This window comes from Bombina bombina, chromosome 2 (genome assembly GCF_027579735.1).
Source record: "Bombina bombina isolate aBomBom1 chromosome 2, aBomBom1.pri, whole genome shotgun sequence".
In the NCBI taxonomy this organism is placed as follows: domain Eukaryota; kingdom Metazoa; phylum Chordata; class Amphibia; order Anura; family Bombinatoridae; genus Bombina; species Bombina bombina.
The window spans coordinates 698817388-698838563 of NC_069500.1; the positions used below are offsets into that span (position 1 = coordinate 698817388).

The 21176-nt window shown below is 35.2% G+C and overlaps 1 protein-coding gene across 1 annotated transcript in view; it reads left to right on the plus strand.

Annotated features, from left to right (window-relative positions):
* Nucleotides 1-21176, plus strand: part of PALM2AKAP2 (PALM2 and AKAP2 fusion) — a 340815-nt gene that overhangs the window by 274586 nt on the left and 45053 nt on the right. Inside the window, exon 4 of the mRNA XM_053702675.1 lies at nt 5822-5936. Coding sequence (XP_053558650.1) covers nt 5822-5936 — 115 coding nt within the window. The remainder of the gene's footprint in view (nt 1-5821; nt 5937-21176) is intronic.

Consider the following 21176-nt stretch of genomic DNA (forward strand, 5'->3'; position numbering starts at 1 on the left):
GTGTAGCATGGACATCAAAATAAAGTTAGCGACTAGCTTTAAATAATATTGTACAATGATTTTGGCTATTCACAACCGCTTAACTTTACCTTTACTTTAAATTTGAAGTTGCCGGTTCACTTGCACCGCAGCACCTCAAAAGCTACAAATGCAGCTTAATAAATCTTCCCCTAGGTTGCACTTAATGAAAGTGTGAAATTCAATTTTAGCAGCTATGAAGTAGTATTTATTGAGATCTAGTGTGACAAAATTCTGTTGCTAATTAGGAGGGCTATTCTATTAGATACAGTACACTCTGTACTTGAGATTTCCATTGGAAAATAAGGTAAAATTTATATGCTGTCTAAAATTAGCCTTTACAAATAAGCTTCCTGCCGCGTATTCATGCAAACTGAAAATGTGGCTTGATTAGATTTTCTTTTTCTTATTATTGTACATATATGAGTTCATCACCAGGGGCAACATTTATTCTTGTAAAAGAATCAGGACAAGTTATTGCATATGAGTCATAGTTTTATTGGAAAAAAAATATTGTATCTGCTTTTAAGCAGAAAACCTTGCTTAAAGAGACAGTCTTCTCCATTTTTCTATTGTTTAAAATGATAGATAACGCCTTTACTACCCATTCCCCAGTTTTGCACAACCAATATTGTTATATTTATATACTTTATAAGCTTTAAACCTCTCAATTGTTGCCTGTTTCTAAGCCCCTGCAGGCCGTCTTTATCTAAGTGCATTTTATTAGCTTTTCTCAGCAAGAGAGAGCTAGTTAGCGTGTGTCATATAGATAACATTGTGCTCACTTCTGTGGAGTTACAAATGAGTCATTACTGATTGGCTAAAATGCAAGTCTGTTAATAGCACTTAAATAAGGGGGCAGTTTGCAGAGGCTTAGATACAAGGTAATCACAGAGGTAAAAAAAAGTGTATTAATATAACAGTGTTGGTTATGCAAAACTGGAGTATGGGTAATAAAGCGAATATCTATCTTTTTAAACAATAAAAATTCTGGAGTAGACTGTCCCTTTAAGGGGATAGTAACGTTAGAATTTAGTTTTATTTTTAAGTAAAGAAGTTTGCAATATAATTCTACTAACAAATGTGTTTTATACATTATGTTTCCTGTGTTGCAGAGTAAATCTAAAGGGGCTCATAGGAGCTAAGGAGGGCACGTGCTTTAAACATTATATAGCAGTAGCATTTGCAACTTGCAGCAATGTTTTGGCATATAGTAGGCGGGGTTAAAGTGTCTTGTGGGTGAAGCACAGTCCTCTAGAAACTGGAACATTTGTACTGACTGGGGAAGCTAATAGAGGCTACATTATAAAGGGTTTAGACCCAAGCTAGTGATCCAAGCTCATTTATGTTTTTGTTAAAGAAGAATCCCTAATGTTAAAAGGGCCTGCTCTGGCTGCAGTGGAGACAGAAAACAACGCCACATTCCATGGTCTGTTGATTTTTCCCTATTAAAAAAGACCATGCTTTTATTTTTCATCTATATTACACAGTATCATTCTATATTAAATGAAAAACTCTCCCTGTGCAATGGAATCCCTGGTATCTTGCTGTGAAGTTTCATCTTGCATTAAAAAGAAAAAAGCACCATGTTCCAGTAGAAGAGTCCATTGGCCAAATAACTTCCCATTGATCACTATGACAACTGCAAACACCTGACACAGTCTTAGCCATATAGACATAGCCATAAAATTAGGGATTAATGATACTGTAGCATACCTCCCAACATACCTCCCGCGGCAAAAATTTTAAATGTGGTGGGCAGGAGCAGGGGCGGGGCTTAAAAAAATCATAAGACCAAAATAATATAAATAAAATTCTATCTTTTAATACTCTTAGGCAGCAAATCAAACACAAGCTCAAACCACTGGTAGGTATAGCTATGTGAGCTCTGTATTTAATTAACCTTTGCAGAGACAGTGCTAAATATTTTTATCTTAATTGGACATTTAATAATAGATTCTTTAAAACTGCTCTCTGCATTCCCCATTATTATTCTAGATTCTGGCCTTTAAAGTTAGCAAAACTGCACAGTAACACACTACATAGCATATACTTACATATGCAGATACAATACACACACACTACATAGCATACACTTACACATGCAGATACACACACACTACATAGCATACACTTACACATGCACATACACACACACTACATAGCATACACTTACATATACACATACACACACACTACATAGCATACACTTACACATGCACATACACACACACTACATAGCATACACTTACATATGCACATACACACACACTACATAGCATACACTTACACATGCAGATACACACACTACATGGCATACACTTACATATGCAGATACACACACACTAGATTGCATACACTTACACATGCAGATACGCACACACTACATTGCATACACTTACACATGCAGACACACACTACATATCATACACTTATACAGGCACACACACACTACATAGCATACACTTATACATACAGATACACACACACACACACTACATTGCATACACTTACACATGCAGACACACACACACTGCATATACACTTATACAGGCAGATATACACACACTACATAGCATACACTTACACATACAGATACACACACTACATAGCATAAACTTATACATGCAGATACACACACACACTACATAGCTTACACTTATACATGCAGATACACTGCATAGCATACAATTATGCATGCAGATATAAACACACACTACATTCTTACACGTATACATGCAGATACACACACACTACATAGTATACACTTACACATGCAGATACACACACACTACATAGTATACACTTATACATGCAGATACACACTACATAGCTTACACTTATACATGCAGATACACACACACACTACATAGTATACACTTACACATGCAGATACACACACACTTATACATGCAGATACACACACTTCATAGCTTACATTTATACATGCAGACACACACACTACATAGCATACACTTATACATGCAGATACACACACATACACACTTATAGATACAGATAGACACACACACTACATCATGTATGGGTATCTGGCAATTCATTGTATAAGGTCCAGGGGTTGGCAAACACATTAGCTTGCCACTGTTCGTTACCCTGGTGTTAGCACTGCTCATTGTATAATACTGAAGGCATGCTAGTATTATCACCAGGGGTTAGACATCATCACTACCAGGGGTTAGAGGTCACCATTACCTGAGGTCAGAGGGTATACAGCCTTCCTACTTCTGCTTAACCCACACACCATTACTTTTCCACAAGGAATCTAACAGGTATATAACCCTGGGAAAGAAAAGCCAGCTGCTTCTGAGTATGGGCCCAATAGCATTTTTTTTTAATGCATGGGGCAATGTGGGACAGATGGCTAGCAACCCGGGACAGCGGGACAGACCCCTAAAATTGGGACTGTCCCGTGAAAATCGGGACAGTTGGGGGGTATGCTAAGGGCTGGATTGGCCTACCAGGATACCAGGAGATTTCCCGGTGGGCTGCAGCAGCTAGGGCTGGAAAGCTGCAATTTAAAGTGGTGATTAATGGATGCAATTGGGTTGTAGAGTGCCTATATAACATCAATCTGGCACTTTTATTTAAAGCAAAGTAATATAATTTAATTCTGAAAAGATATTGGGGAAGAAGTATGCCAGTTATCTCCTTTGAGAAAAAATGGGGATAACGTAAAATAGTACTGATCTTCATATTTTTCCAGGACTGCTTTTTATTCCCAGTCCGGCGCTGGGTATGCTGTAGTAAAGTGTTTCATTTTTATTTACAGTAAATACTTTTTTGTAGTAACTAGTAATAGTAATTGTATTTTTTTTAAAGAAAATTGAGTTTTGCTTTTCTAATTTGAAGGGTAACCAAAATATGCAGCTCTCTGATGATCCAAATTATCCAAACAACAAATAGCTTTTTTTACTTTAAAACACATATAGTCAATCTTTTCTCCAATCAATCATGCTCTAGTAGTGGGTGTTATAGTAGTTCTAATCAAAGTTTATGTGTAATAAGTGACTTGGTAGGGCTGGTGTGTTGCTGTTTTTAGTTAAATTATTTATTATTCCTGGTCTACCCTGATTCTGCCTTTGGAGCATTTTAATTCCACCCTTGTACCAGAAGGCTCAATCCCATTATATCGTTCTGAGATAGACAAAGGCAACATTTTAGAAACTGGTGGAAATATGCTAGAATGGGCATTGCATTGTAATAATTAACCTTTTGAGAAACTCTAAATAGGAAAGAGTAAAGGTGAAAATATGCTATTAAATAATTGCTTTAAATTTGCTTAAAGAGCAGAAACACGTAAGAATATTTAATATTTTGTGAAATTCAGTTTTTTCTTTGCCATTATTTCTGGGAAAAACAAATTTGGTGATACTATGCATTTTTTATCGACAATTTGTATGTTTTCCTATGTTCGTGGTACCTTTTGCCTAAGACTTGATTATTAAATAACGTTTCACTAAATTCCCAGTGGCCACTATTCCTTTAATACAACTTATCCCTACAGTTTTATTTCCATCAAGTACTTGCAGTTTCCGTTTTAGTGTACGCCCATTTGTTCATACGGATACTCCCAAGATAATTTATAAATATGTCATCTGTTTATGACATCATTAATTATTTCCTGTGGGAAAATCCTTCTGTTAGTCATCAATCTAGGGGATTTGGCCAAAACACATCTCCCAGAAACACCGAAATGCAGGAAATGAACATTTAGCATTATAAATATCCATTTGGTCCAAACATAATGACCTTGACTTATAAGCATATGAAAAAGGACTAAAGCATTAGAGTATATCATACTAAAAAAAGATGGAAAAACATCTTTTTTGTTCTAAGCACAATAACAATTAATGCAAATCACATTAATGGATGGAAAATAAATCTGCCTAATCTGTAAACCAGCAAAAATTATCTTCAAATTATCCCTTATACTTTACGCTCTACTTGCTATGACTTGGTGTTATATAAATATTTTAAAAATTGACAGGACATTTGTATAGTATTTTACATTTATTAATGTTGCAATGCATTTGTATACTTACGTCAATTCGACATCTGATTTACATAGTCCCCGTAGAAGACTATGGAATATAGTGGCACCTTAGAAAAAACATATATATTAGTCTGCCATCAAAACAGTGAATCAGCAAGAAAAGATACAAAGATGCTATGAAATAATATTAGAAATTATTACACTGCCCCCACCTGGCTCCTTAATAATGCCACCCGGCTTGCAAATTTTTCTGTGGAGAATACAGACATTGTTAAGAATATTCTTGCAAAACTTCTGCCATGTAGTGCTATAGACATTTGCATTCTCCTGAGCCTACCTACCTGCTTTTCAACAAAGGATACCAAGAGAACAAAGTACATTTGATCATAGAAGTTATTTGGAAACATTTTTTTTTTAATATTGTACACTATATCTGAATCATAAAAGAAAAAAATAAGGTGTATCATGTCCCTTGAATTCTGTGAATAGATATTTGACAGTCACTTCCTCAACAGCCCTGCAACAAAACTGTTTTTGGAACATGTACAAATATATTTTACAGTATCTCTTAGATGTTGTACATTTATATTACAATCAATTATTAGTGAATTAGTATTACTTTTTGGCATCACAATTAATGAAAAGAACATTAAAACAACAGCCATTCCTTACTAGAATTGTTTTTTTCTTTTGCATTTTGTAATTCATTTTAGTATTTCTTTTTCATAATATGCTGACAGACACTGGATACTGTTATGTAAATAATTTTTTTGTAATTTCATCTTGCAGATTGGAGCAGGACATTGAAAGGTTGGAGAGTGAAGAGTCACTAATATCTGCCAAAGAACAAATCCTCAGAGAAAAACTAAAACAGACTGAAATATCACTTGAGGATGTGCAAAAGGTAAAATCTACTGTTTTAGACAACATTTAGGGCGAGATTACAAGTGGAGTGCAAATTTGTCCGTTTACGGGTGCGCAATAAAAATCCAGCAATTACAATTAGCGATTATAAAATTAATCATAGATCAGATTTCTGTTATAAAAATGCCCCAAATGCCCCCAGAATACAATGTAGTGTATTTTATAAAAAAAATAACAATTGTACCATTTTTATTTTTTAATAAAATAACTGCAGTAGGCAGTATTTTGGGGGTAAATTTGGCTGGAGTGCCTTTACATTGCGGTCTATAGGAACTGTGTGATCCTAGTAAATAAATATGTATATGCTTATATACATATATATTTATGTGCTATTATGTGTATATAATCAAATACATATATATTTATGTGCTATTATGTGTATATAATCATATACATATATATTTATGTGCTATTATGTGTATATAATCATACACATATATATGTATGTGCTATTATGTGTATATAATCATATACATATATATTTATGTGCTATTATGTGTATATAATCATATACATATATATTTATGTGCTATTATGTGTATATAATCATATACATATATATGTATGTGCTATTATGTGTATATAATCATATACATATATATTTATGTGCTATTATGTGTATATAATCATATACATATATATTTATGTGCTATTATGTGTATATAATCATATAAATATATATTTATGTGCTATTATGTGTATATAATCATACACATATATATTTATGTGCTAATATGTGTATATAATCATATACATATATATTTATGTGCTATTATGTGTATATAATCATACACATATATATTTATGTGCTATTATGTGTATATAATCATATACATATATATGTATGTGCTATTATGTGTATATAATCATACACATATATATTTATGTGCTATTATGTGTATATAATCATATACATATATATGTATGTGCTATTATGTGTATATAATCATATACATATATATATTTATGTGCTATTATGTGTATATAATCATACACATATATATTTATGTGCTAATATGTGTATATAATCATATACATATATATTTATGTGCTATTATGTGTATATAATCATACACATATATATTTATGTGCTATTATGTGTATATAATCATATACATATATATTTATGTGCTATTATGTGTATATAATCATACACATATATATTTATGTGCTATTATGTGTATATAATCATATACATATATATTTATGTGCTAATATGTGTATATAATCATATACGTATATCTTTATGTTCTATTATGTGTATATAATCATATACGTATATATTTATGTGCTAATATGTGTATATAATCATATACGTATATATTTATGTGCTAATATGTGTATATAATCATATACACATATATTTATGTGCTATTATGTGTATATAATCATATACGTATATATTTATGTGCTATTATGTGTATATAATCATATACGTATATATTTATGTGCTATTATGTGTATATAATCATATACGTATATATTTATGTTCTATTATGTGTATATAATCATATACGTATATATTTATGTGCTAATATGTGTATATAATCATATACGTATATATTTATGTGCTATTATGTGTATATAATCATATACGTATATATTTATGTGCTATTATGTGTATATAATCATATACGTATATATTTATGTGCTATTATGTGTATATAATCATATACGTATATATTTATGTGCTAATATGTGTATATAATCATATACGTATATATTTATGTGCTATTATGTGTATATAATCATATACGTATAGATTTATGTGCTAATATGTGTATATAATCATATACATATATATTTATGTGCTATTATGTGTATATAATCATATACATATATATTTAAATTTGCTGCCATCGCTGAGCTACTTACCCCCTTCACTGTGCTTAGGTTTTGATGCCGTCTCTGACGGCATGAGAACGAGGCTCCCATTGGAACCTATGGAAGCGCGCTCTTGTGAGAGATGGTATTACTCAGGGGAGTGCTAATATTGCTTGCGCGCAAGCGATATTTAGCCATTCACTTGTAATCTGGCCTTTAGACAACAGATTATGTTATAAAATAGCAGCATGCAACATTTAGCAGTAAATGTACTGTTAGTTTAAATGTTTCCAAAATTGTACAGAAAGTATTGCAGAACTTATTTATTTCAGTACAGAAGGTATTGCAGAACTTATTTATTTCAGCACATAAGGTATTGCAGAACTTATTTATTTCAGCACATAAATTATTGCAGAACTTATTTATTTCAGCACATAAGGTATTGCAGAACTTATTTATTTCAGCACATAAGGTATTGCAGAACTTATTTATTTCAGTACAGAAGGTATTGCAGAACTTATTTATTTCAGTACATAAGGTATTGCAGAACTTATTTATTTCAGCACAGAAGGTATTGCAGAACTTATTTATTTCAGTACAGAAGGTATTGCAGAACTTATTTATTTCAGTACATAAGGTATTGCAGAACTTATTTATTTCAGCACATAAGGTATTGCAGAACTTATTTATTTCAGCACAGAAGGTATTGCAGAACTTATTTATTTCAGTACAAAAGGTATTGCAGAACTTATTTATTTCAGTACAGAAGGTATTGCAGAACTTATTTATTTTAGTACAGAAGGTATTGCAGAACTTATTTATTTCAGCACAGAAGGTATTGCAGAACTTATTTATTTCAGGACAGAAGGTATTGCAGAACTTATTTATTTCAGTACAGAAGGTATTGCAGAACTTATTTATTTCAGCACAGAAGGTATTACAGAACTCATTTATTTCAGTACAGAAGGTATTGCAGAACTTATTTATTTCAGTACAGAATATATTGCAGAACTTATTTATTTCAGCACAGAAGGTATTGCAGAACTTCATTTATTTCAGCACAGAAGGTATTGCAGAACTTATTTATTTCAGCACATAAGGTATTGCAGAACTTATTTATTTCAGCACATAAATTATTGCAGAACTTATTTATTTCAGCACATAAGGTATTGCAGAACTTATTTATTTCAGCACATAAGGTATTGCAGAACTTATTTATTTCAGTACAGAAGGTATTGCAGAACTTATTTATTTCAGTACATAAGGTATTGCAGAACTTATTTATTTCAGCACAGAAGGTATTGCAGAACTTATTTATTTCAGTACAGAAGGTATTGCAGAACTTATTTATTTCAGTACATAAGGTATTGCAGAACTTATTTATTTCAGCACATAAGGTATTGCAGAACTTATTTATTTCAGCACAGAAGGTATTGCAGAACTTATTTATTTCAGTACAAAAGGTATTGCAGAACTTATTTATTTCAGTACAGAAGGTATTGCAGAACTTATTTATTTTAGTACAGAAGGTATTGCAGAACTTATTTATTTCAGCACAGAAGGTATTGCAGAACTTATTTATTTCAGGACAGAAGGTATTGCAGAACTTATTTATTTCAGTACAGAAGGTATTGCAGAACTTATTTATTTCAGCACAGAAGGTATTACAGAACTCATTTATTTCAGTACAGAAGGTATTGCAGAACTTATTTATTTCAGTACAGAATATATTGCAGAACTTATTTATTTCAGCACAGAAGGTATTGCAGAACTTCATTTATTTCAGCACAGAAGGTATTGCAGAACTTATTTATTTCAGTACAGAAGGTATTGCAGAACTTATTTATTTCAGTACAGAAGGTATTGCAGAACTTATTTATTTCAGCACAGAAGGTATTGCAGAACTTATTTATTTTAGTACAGAAGGTATTGCAGAACTTATTTATTTCAGCACAGAAGGTATTGCAGAACTTATTTATTTCAGCACAGAAGGTATTGCAGAACTTATTTATTTCAGTACAGAAGGTATTTCAGAACTTATTTATTTCAGCACAGAAGGTATTACAGAACTTATTTATTTCAGTACAGAAGGTATTGCAGAACTTATTTATTTCAGCACAGAAGGTATTGCAGAACTTCATTTATTTCAGCACAGAAGGTATTGCAGAACTTATTTATTTCAGTACAGAAGGTATTGCAGAACTTATTTATTTCAGTACAGAAGGTATTGCAGAACTTATTTATTTTAGTACAGAAGGTATTGCAGAACTTATTTATTTCAGCACAGAAGGTATTGCAGAACTTATTTATTTCAGGACAGAAGGTATTGCAGAACTTATTTATTTCAGTACAGAAGGTATTGCAGAACTTATTTATTTCAGCACAGAAGGTATTACAGAACTCATTTATTTCAGTACAGAAGGTATTGCAGAACTTATTTATTTCAGTACAGAATATATTGCAGAACTTATTTATTTCAGCACAGAAGGTATTGCAGAACTTCATTTATTTCAGCACAGAAGGTATTGCAGAACTTATTTATTTCAGTACAGAAGGTATTGCAGAACTTATTTATTTCAGTACAGAAGGTATTGCAGAACTTATTTATTTCAGCACAGAAGGTATTGCAGAACTTATTTATTTTAGTACAGAAGGTATTGCAGAACTTATTTATTTCAGCACAGAAGGTATTGCAGAACTTATTTATTTCAGCACAGAAGGTATTGCAGAACTTATTTATTTCAGTACAGAAGGTATTTCAGAACTTATTTATTTCAGCACAGAAGGTATTACAGAACTTATTTATTTCAGTACAGAAGGTATTGCAGAACTTATTTATTTCAGTACAGAATATATTGCAGAACTTATTTATTTCAGCACAGAAGGTATTGCAGAACTTCATTTATTTCAGCACAGAAGGTATTGCAGAACTTATTTATTTCAGTACAGAAGGTATTGCAGAACTTATTTATTTCAGTACATAAGGTATTGCAGAACTTATTTATTTCAGCACAGAAGGTATTGCAGAACTTATTTATTTCAGCACATAAATTATTTCAGAACTTATTTATTTCAGCACATAAGGTATTGCAGAACTTATTTATTTCAGCACATAAGGTATTGCAGAACTTATTTATTTCAGTACAGAAGGTATTGCAGAACTTATTTATTTCAGTACATAAGGTATTGCAGAACTTATTTATTTCAGCACAGAAGGTATTGCAGAACTTATTTATTTCAGTACATAAGGTATTGCAGAACTTATTTATTTCAGTACATAAGGTATTGCAGAACTTATTTATTTCAGCACATAAGGTATTGCATAACTTATTTATTTCAGCACAGAAGGTATTGCAGAACTTATTTATTTCAGTACAGAAGGTATTGCAGAACTTATTTATTTCAGTACAGAAGGTATTGCAGAACTTATTTATTTCAGCACAGAAGGTATTGCAGAACTTATTTATTTCAGCACAGAAGGTATTGCAGAACTTATTTATTTCAGTACAGAAGGTATTGCAGAACTTATTTATTTCAGCACAGAAGGTATTACAGAACTTATTTATTTCAGTACAGAAGGTATTGCAGAACTTATTTATTTCAGTACAGAATATATTGCAGAACTTATTTATTTCAGTACAGAAGGTATTGCAGAACTTCATTTATTTCAGCACAGAAGGTATTGCAGAACTTATTTATTTCAGTACAGAAGGTATTGCAGAACTTATTTATTTCAGTACAGAAGGTATTGCAGAACTTATTTATTTCAGCACAGAAGGTATTGCAGAACTTATTTATTTCAGTACAGAAGGTATTGTAGAACTTATTTATTTCAGTACAGAAGGCATTGCAGAACTTCATTTATTTCAGCACAGAAGGTATTACAGAACTTATTTATTTCAGTACAGAAGGTATTGCAGAACTTATTTATTCCAGTACAGAAGGTATTGCAGAACATATTTATTTCAGCACAGAAGGTATTGCAGAAATTATTTATTTTACTACCATGGCCAGTATTGATAAGGCCTAGTTTCATGTAGATAATAAAGACGAAAACAGAGAAAAAAGCAAAACTTCCTCTAATTAATAAGTGTATACAGATTTAGGCCTCTATTTATCAAGCTGTCAATCACAAATACGCTAGAATTCCGCAGCGTATTTGTGGCGAGCCTGATTCGCCTTAGTTATCAAACCCTACAGACTGGCAAAAGTAGAATTTATTGACGTAACATACGATCCGCCGGACTCAGTCTGACACAGATCGATGCTTACGTCACTCCAGATGTTCCGAATGCAAGTTCGGCACAATCTGACTACTTTTGCTAGTTATCAAATAACTAGCAGGTATGCTTGGCACTTTTCCGGCCCAGCGTACCTGGTTTTCAATCCGCCGCCCTGGAGGCGGCGGATGCCATAGGAATCAATGGGAGTCTGAAAGCAGCGAAAGCTCATGTTCGCTGCTGCCCGATATCCCATTGATTCCTATGGTAATGTCTACGCCTAACACCCTAACATGTACCCCGAGTCTAAACACCCCTAATCTGCCCCCCCTACACCGCCGCCACCTACATTATACTTATTAACCCCTAAACCGTGCTCCCGGAGCTCACCGCCACTCTAATAAAGTTATTAACCCCTAAACCACCGCTCCCGAAACCCACCGCCACTCTAATAAAGTTATTAACCCCTAAACCGCCGCTCACAGACCCCGCTGCAACTAAATAAAGTAATTAACCCCTAAACCGCCGCTCACGGACCCCGCCACAACTAAATAAAGTGTTTAACCCCTAAACCGCTGCTCCCGGAGCCCACCGCCACCCACATTATATTTATTAACCCCTAATCTGCCCCCCCTACACCGCCGCCACTATATTAAATTTATTAACCCCTAACCCTAACCCCACCTAACTTAAATATAATTTAAATAAATATAAATAAAATTACTATAATTAACTAAATTATTCCTATTTAAAACTAAATACTTACCTATAAAATAAACCCTAAGCTAGCTACAATATAACTAATAGTTACATTGTAGCTAGTTTAGGGTTTATTTTTATTTTACAGGCAACTTTGTATTTATTTTAACTAGGTACAATAGTTATTAAATAGTTATTAACTATTTAATAACTACCTAGTTAAAATAAATACAAAAGTACCTGTAAAATAAAACCTTACCTACGTTACAATTACACCTAACACTACACTATAATTAAATTAATTACCTAAATTAACTACAATTAACTACAATTAAATAAAATTAAATAAAATTATCTAAAGTACAAAAAAAACACTAAACTACAGAAAATAATAAAATAATTACAAGATTTTTAAACTAATTACACCTAATCTAATCCCCCTAACAAAATAAAAAAAGCCCCCCAAAATAAAAAAAGCCCTACCCTACACTATATTACAAATAGCCCTTAAAAGGGCTTTTTGCGGGGCATTGCCCCAAAGTAATCAGCTCTTTTACCTGAAATAAAAAAGTACAATACCCCCCAACATTAAAACCCACCACCCACACACCCAACTCTACTCTAAAACCCACCCAATCCCCCCTTAAAAAAAAACTAACACTAACCTCTTGAAGATCACCTTACCTTGAGAAGTCTTCACCCAACCGAGCCGAACTGCTCAACGAAGCCGGGCGAAGTGGTCCTCCAGACGGGCAGAAGTCTTCATCCAAGCCGGGCAGAAGAGGTCCTCCAGACGGGCAGAAGTCTTCATCCAGACGGCATCTTCTATCTTCATCCATCCGGCGCGGAGCGGCTCCATCTTCAAGACATCCGACGCGGAGCATCCTTCCTGGACGACGACTACCCGACGAATGAAGGTTCCTTTAAGTGACGTCATCCAAGATGGCGTCCCTTCAATTCCGATTGGCTGATAGAATTCTATCAGCCAATCGGAATTAAGGTAGGAAAAATCCTTTTCGTTGATCCAATAAGCCAATAGGGTTGAGCTTGCATTCTATTGGCTGTTCCAATCAGCCAATAGAATGCAAGCTCAATCCTATTGGCTGATTGCATCAACCAATAGGATTTTTCCTACCTTAATTCCGATTGGCTGATAGAATTCTATTAGCCAATCGGAATTGAAGGGACTCCATCTTGGATGACGTCACTTAAAGGAACCTTCATTCGTTGGGTAGTCGTCGGCCATGAAGGATGCTCCGCGTTGGATGTCTTGAAGATGGAGCTGCTCCGCACAGGATGGATGAAGATAGAAGATGCCATCTGGATGAAGACTTCTGCCCATCTGGAGGACCTCTTCTGCCCGGCTTGGATGAAGACTTCTGCCCATCTGGAGGACCACTTTGCCCGGCTTCGTTTAGGACTTCGGCCCGGTTGGGTGAAGACTTCTCAAGGTAAGATGATCTTCAAGGGGTTAGTGTTAGGTTTTTTTTAAGGGGGGATTGGGTGGGTTTTAGAGTAGGGTTGGGTGTGTGGGTGGTGGGTTTTAATGTTGGGGGGGTATTGTACTTTTTTATTTCAGGTAAAAGAGCTGATTACTTTGGGGCAATGCCCCGCAAAAAGCCCTTTTAAGGGCTATTTGTAAGGGCTTTTTTCTTATTTTGGGGGGCTTTTTTATTTTGTTAGGGGGATTATCTTGTAATTATTTTATTATTTTCTTTAATTTAGTGTTTCTTTTTTTCTCCTTTAGATAATTTTATTTAATTTTATTTAATTGTAGTTAATGTAGGTAATTTAATTATAGTGTAGTGTTAGGTGTAATTGTAACTTAGGTTAGGTTTTATTTTACAGGTACTTTTGTATTTATTTTAACTAGGTAGTTATTAAATAGTTAATAACTATTTAATAACTATTGTACCTAGTTAAAATAAATACAAAGTTGCCTGTAAAATAAAAATAAACCCTAAGCTAGATACAATGTAACTATTAGTTATATTGTAGCTAGCTTAGGGTTTATTTTATAGGTAAGTATTTAGTTTTAAATAGGAATAATTTATTTAATGCAAGGAATATTTATTTATATTTATTTAAATTATATTTAAGTTAGGGGGTGTTAGGGTTAGACTTAGTTTAGGGGTTAATACATTTAATATAGTGGCGGGGACGTTGGGGGCGGCAGATTAGGTGTTAATAAATGTAGGTAGGTGTAGGGGGGACAGATTAGGGGTTAATAAATATAATGTAGGTGGCGGTGGTGTAGGGGGGACAGATTAGGGGTTAATAAATATAATGTAGGTGGCGGCGGTGTAGGGGGGACAGATTAGGGGTTAATAAATATAATGTAGGTGGCGGCGGTGTAGGGGGCGGAAGATTAGGGGTTAATAAGTATAATGTAGGTGGCGCCGGGGTCCGTGAGCGGCGGTTTAGGGGTTAATACATTTATTAGAGTTGCAGCGGGTTCCGGGAGCGGCGGTATAGGGGGTAAAACAGTATAGTATAGTGTGGGTGTTTAGTGACAGTATAGCAATAAAGCTGTAAAAAAGCCGAAGAGCAGCGAGATCGATGACTGTTAGTTAACAACAGTCCGCTGCTCATTGCACCGTACTTGGTGCGCGGCTTTTTGACAGCTTTTTTGATAATTTTGGAGAATGTATTCAGGTCCGCGGCAGCGATGTTAGGCGATCTTAGGCGAGCGTATTGGTGCCGTTGAATGCAGGTAAGTTGATAGCTTGATAAATAGAGGCCTTAATCTGAAATTGGTTTGAGTTTCAGTAATCAATCACTATTAGCTTTAGTTTCTGTAATATGTGGCATTGGTGTTTATGCATTGGTGGTATTCTTTCTTTAAGACATATAGCAACCCTCTCTACAGATCAAGGACATACTAGTAACTAGGCCACATTCTACTCATCTGGTCATCATTTCTTTTAGACAGTGAGTGCCCTGCACATGCTATCCCATACTTATAGTGATCTTCTATCAGGAGTAAAAAAAATACTTGGAATGTAATTATCATCTCCAGGAGACCCTCAACCTTGATTATTCTATGACTGTTAGTAATTCTTCTCCACCACTATATAGGTTTAGGCATTGGAATTTGCAATTGGAACTGACAATTATTAGTGACCCCTTTACTTTTGACTGTGAAATCCCCATGCGCCCCCTATATTTGGTTCCTGGAGACTGGAAGCCATACTTGAGAAACGGTTTATGACTATCCTAAGTATTTCAAATAGAGATACAAGTTAAATAAACTTTAACAGTTTTAAACAAATTAATTTGTCTGTATTACATCATCAAATTCTATGTTTCCATTTTAATTTCTGGGCATTTTCAAGAGTTAGGGGGAGATTTATCAAGCAACCAATGCTGCTTGCTCCACCTGATGTTTTCGGGTCGCTGGAAACATAAGTTAAGAAGAAGCGGTCATAAGACTGCTGCTCCTTAACTCATCTGCCACCTCGTATCCGATCGGGATAATTGACACCCCTAGCGGCCGATTAACCGCGAATGTGCAGAGGGCGGCATTGCACAAGCATTTATTGTGAAATGCTTGTGCAGTGTTAAATGCCGGCAGCATATTTAGAGATGCAGGGGGGGTTGATAAATCTACCCCTTACTAAGAAATAAACTGCATTTTAAACCATATTAAAATCCAAAACTTCAGTTGCTTTATGAAAACATCTTTAAAGGGACATTAAACCCAAAATTTTTCTTTCATGAGTCAGACAGAGAATACAATTTTAAACAACATCCCAATTTACTTCTATTATCTAATTTGCTTCATACTTTAAATATCTTTTGTTAAAGAAATAGCAATGCACATCAGTGAGCCAATCACATGAGGCAAATACGTGCAGCCACCAATCAGAAGCTACTGAGCATATCTAGACATGCTTTTCAGGAAGGACTATCAAGAGAATGAAGCAAATTAGATTATATAAGTAAATTAGAAAGTTGTTTAAAATGGTATTCTCTATCTAAATCATGAAAGAAAAAAAATTGGGTTTAATGTCCCTTTAAGATTCTGTTTCAGTAAAGAAATTAATAATATATTTAAATTATAAATGGTCACTTTTTTGGTCTTTTTAAACGTTGGATGGTCTTTACAAATGCTGGATGTCTGGCTTATCACAGAAGATCATAAATCACTCACCAGGTCACAATGGAAATGACATATTGTTATATTTAACTTCAGATGTGTGACCTTCAGAAAATGGCTGTTTTGTGTGACTCTCCTGAGTAAATGACCCTATTATGAGTTAAACATTGTAAGCGGAGCCATAATTAGTATTTAATAATTATCTAGAAGGAAAACGTTTTGTTACTTGTGAAATGTGAATAAACATACAATAGCCACAATTAACTCAACATAATATGATCTGGCTATAAACAACAGTAAAAAAAACTGTTGTGTGTGTGTAAACCCCACAGCTATCTGCATGTTGCAGCACATTTTAAATGTGATTTATACAGATCAATAGTTTTATACCAATAAATTAACATAGACGATGTTTTAATACATATATACAAAGTATATATATTAAACTATTATACTTTGTTTTAGATGTTACCAATAGAGAAAAATAATAATAATAATAATAATTATTATTATTATTATTCTTATTCTTATTATTGAGAGAATTACTCCAAGATATTAGGGTTTATAGTACCCGACTACAAATTAGTAGATCAATAGCAAGCATAAAATACCCATAAAACACGTGCATCAAAACTTCAGTAAAAAAAGTAAAAAAGTTGTGAGTTAAGGGACAGAATACTATACAATTGTTTTTCACTTAATGTGTTTCCAATTACTTTTTTTACCAGCTGCAGAGTACAAAATGTATGAGATTTGCTTTTTAAGGCTTATTTGTGTATATAAATTAGCTGATTTTATGTTTTGAAGCCACAACCTAAAAAAATGGGTTGAGCTTGTAGGTATAATCAGATCTCATTACTTTATCACATGGTGTACATATACCTGCTTCTTTATCTTATATCTGTCTGTAAACCAATCACCAATACTTGGAGAGAACAATGGAAAATTAACATTTTATTACCTTATCTCTTCTGTACCCCACTGGAAGTGTAATTTCTTCTACTGGCTGTGTTAACACAGCTTGGCCTTGAGGCCAAAAACTTTCAGAATAGGTGGGGATACCACAGGCTAAATAAACTATACAACTATATAAGGTGCTCCCTGCACAATCCATTAAAAGCATAGGGTGGTCGTGTTCTAAAAAAGGTTTGGCTATGTTAAAATTCCTTGGTTAACATTTTAACCACCCACTTTTATACCAGATTGTGCATTTTTCTTAGCACAGGACCAGGCACAAGACTATGCACCCGTTACCATTGATTCTGCTCTACTTGGTAGCTAGTCAAAAATGTTTTGTTATGCATAGAAAAACAACTTTGCAATATATTTTTCATTATATATTTTGCCCCCCTTTACATGCAGTTTAGCTCTGAAATATCTGATTTCTCTTGCAAGGTGTATCCAGTCCACGGATTCATCCTTTACTTGTGGGATATTCTCATTCCCTACAGGAAGTAGCAAAGAGAGCACACAGCAAAGCTGTCCATATAGCTCCCCCTCTAGCACTAGGGTCTCTCTCGGCAGTGTAAAGTGAATGTGGTGTTACAATTGTAGTTTTATTATCTTCAATCAAAAGTTTGTTATTTTAAATGGTACCGGTTTGTACTATTTACTCTCTAGCAGAAAAGTGATGAAGATTTCTGCTGAGAGGAAAACGATTTTAGCATGTTGTAACTAAAATCCACTGCTGTTCCCACACAGGACTGAGGAGTACCAGAAAACTTCAGTTGAGGGGAACAGTTTGCAGGGTGATCTGCAATAAGGTATGTTCAGTCATTTATTTCTAGACAAGACTGAGATAATGCTAGAAGAGACTGACAATATCCCCATGAGGGGAGGGTAAGCTATGTTCACAGACTTAGTAAGGAATTGAATGCTTACATAACAGGGCTAATTATGCTGGTTGACACTTATTCAGGGCAATCGATTGTTTAGCTAAGGAAAAATCATTTTGCAAGACACTTTGAAAGCCCTTTTGGGTTTTTTTCTGGGGTTATTACTACATGGCTGTTTTTTTAGTCACTTAGGAGTGATTTACTAGGCCTCACAGCTCCGGAGTTGAGTGGGAGGGGCCTAATTTCGCGCCTCAGATGCGCACTTAGAATTGCAGATAAGCTCATGCTGTTTCACATGGAGGGTCCTGCTGATGTTTGAGGGCCTAAAAGAAGATATATTCCCCCAAATCTGATCCCTAAGGGAAGGTAGGGCCACAGCAAGGCTGTGGCAAGGTGCTGTAGTGATTTAACCAGGTGTTGGCTTTAGGCTGCTCCGGTTTGGGCATTAAGGGGTTAATCGTTTTGAAACTTAGGGTGCAATCTTATTAAGGCTTTAGCTACATACTGTGAAAATTTCAGAAAGATTGCTGCATTTTTCACAGTTTTGTAAAATTGTGTGCTCTTTTTATCTCTTAAAGGCACAGTAACGTTTTTTTCAAATTGTGTTTTTTATTTGATTAAAGTGATTCCAAGCCTGTTTGTGTCCTCTACTAGTCTGTTAAACATGTCTGACACTAAGGAAAATCCTTGTTCAAAGTGTTTAGAAGCCATGGTGGAACCCCCTCTCAGAATGTGTCCCACTTGTACTGATATGTCTATACACTTTAAAGATCATATTGTTGCACTTAAGAATGTGGCCCAAGATGATTCTCAGACTTAAGGTAACGAGGGTAGTCCGTCTGCCTCTCCCCAAGTGTCACAACCAGTTACGCCCGCGCAAGCGACGCCTAGTACCTCTTGTGCGTCTAACCCTTTTACATTACAAGACTTAGCGACAGTCATGGATAATTCTCTTACAGCCTTCTTACAGCCTTCTTATCTAAACTGCCCGTGTTACCTGCAAAGCGTGATAGCTTCGTTTTAAGAACAGATTATGAGCATTCTGACGCTTTGGTAGCCGTATCCGATATACCTTCACAACGCTCTGAAGTGGGAGCGAGGGATTTGATGTCTGAGGGAGAAGTCTCTGATTCAGGAAGGGTTCCTCCCCAGACAGATTCAGATACATTGGCTTTTAAATTTAAACTAGAACACCTCCGTGTTTTACTTAGGGAGGTATTAGCTACTCTGGATGACTGTGACCCTTTGGTGATCCCAGAGAAATTGTGTAAAATGGACAAGTACCTAGAGGTCCCTGTTTACACTGATGTGTTTCCGGTCCCTAAGAGGATTGCGGATATCGTTACTAGGGAGTGGGATAGGCCAGGTGTCCCTTTTGTCCCCCCTCCTGTTTTTAAGAAAATGTTCCCCATATCTGACCCCATGCGGGACTCGTGGCAGACGGTCCCTAAGGTGGAGGGGGCTGTTTCTACACTAGCTAAACGCACAACCATACCAATTGAAGACAGTTGTGCTTTTAAAGACCCTATGGATAACAAGTTAGAGGGTTTACTTAAGAAAATTTTTGTTCAACAAGGTTTTCTTCTCCAACCTATTGCCTGCATTATTCCTGTAACTACTGCAGCTGCTTTCTGGTTTGAGGAGCTGGAAGACTCGCTCTAGACGGAGACCTCATATGAGGAAATTATGGATAGAATTAAGGCTCTAAAGCTAGCTAATTCTTTTATCACTGACGCCACTTTCCAATTAGCTAAGTTAGCGGCAAAAAATTCAGGTTTCGCCATTTTGGCGCGCAGGGCACTATGGCTAAAGTCCTGATCGGCCGATGTGTCGTCTAAATCCAAGCTTTTGAACATTTCTTTCAAAGGGAAGACCCTATTCGGGCCTGAATTGAAAGAGATTATTTCAGATATCACCGGGGGAAAAGGCCATGCTCTCCCTCAGGACAAAGCCTTTAAAACAAAGAACAAAGCTAATTTCCGTTCCTTTCGCAATTTCAGGAACGGCCCCGCTTCATCCTCTCCGGCTGCAAAGCAAGAGGGTAACGCTTCACAGCCCAAGGCAAACTGGAAACCTTACCAGGGCTGGAATAAGGGTAAACAGGCCAAAAAGCCTGCAGCTGCCACAAAGACAGCATGAAGGGGTAGCCCCCGATCCGGGACCGGATCTAGTAGGGGGCAGACTCTCTCTCTTCGCTCAGGCCTGGGCAAGAGATGTACATGATCCTTGAGCATTAGAGATTGTAGCCCAGGGATACTTTCTAGAATTCAAGGACTCTCCTCCAAGGGGAAGGTTCCACATTTCTCGTCTGTCTACAGATCAGACAAAGAAAGAGGCGTTTTTATGCTGTGTAGAAGATCTACATACAATGGGAGTGATCCACCCAGTTCCAATTGCAGAACAAGGACTGGGGTTTTACTCAAACCTGTTTGTGGTTCCCAAAAAAAGAAGGAACTTTCAGACCAATCCTGGATCTCAAAATTCTAAACAAATTCCTCAGAGTCCCATCATTCAAGATGGAGACCATTCGGACAATCTTACCA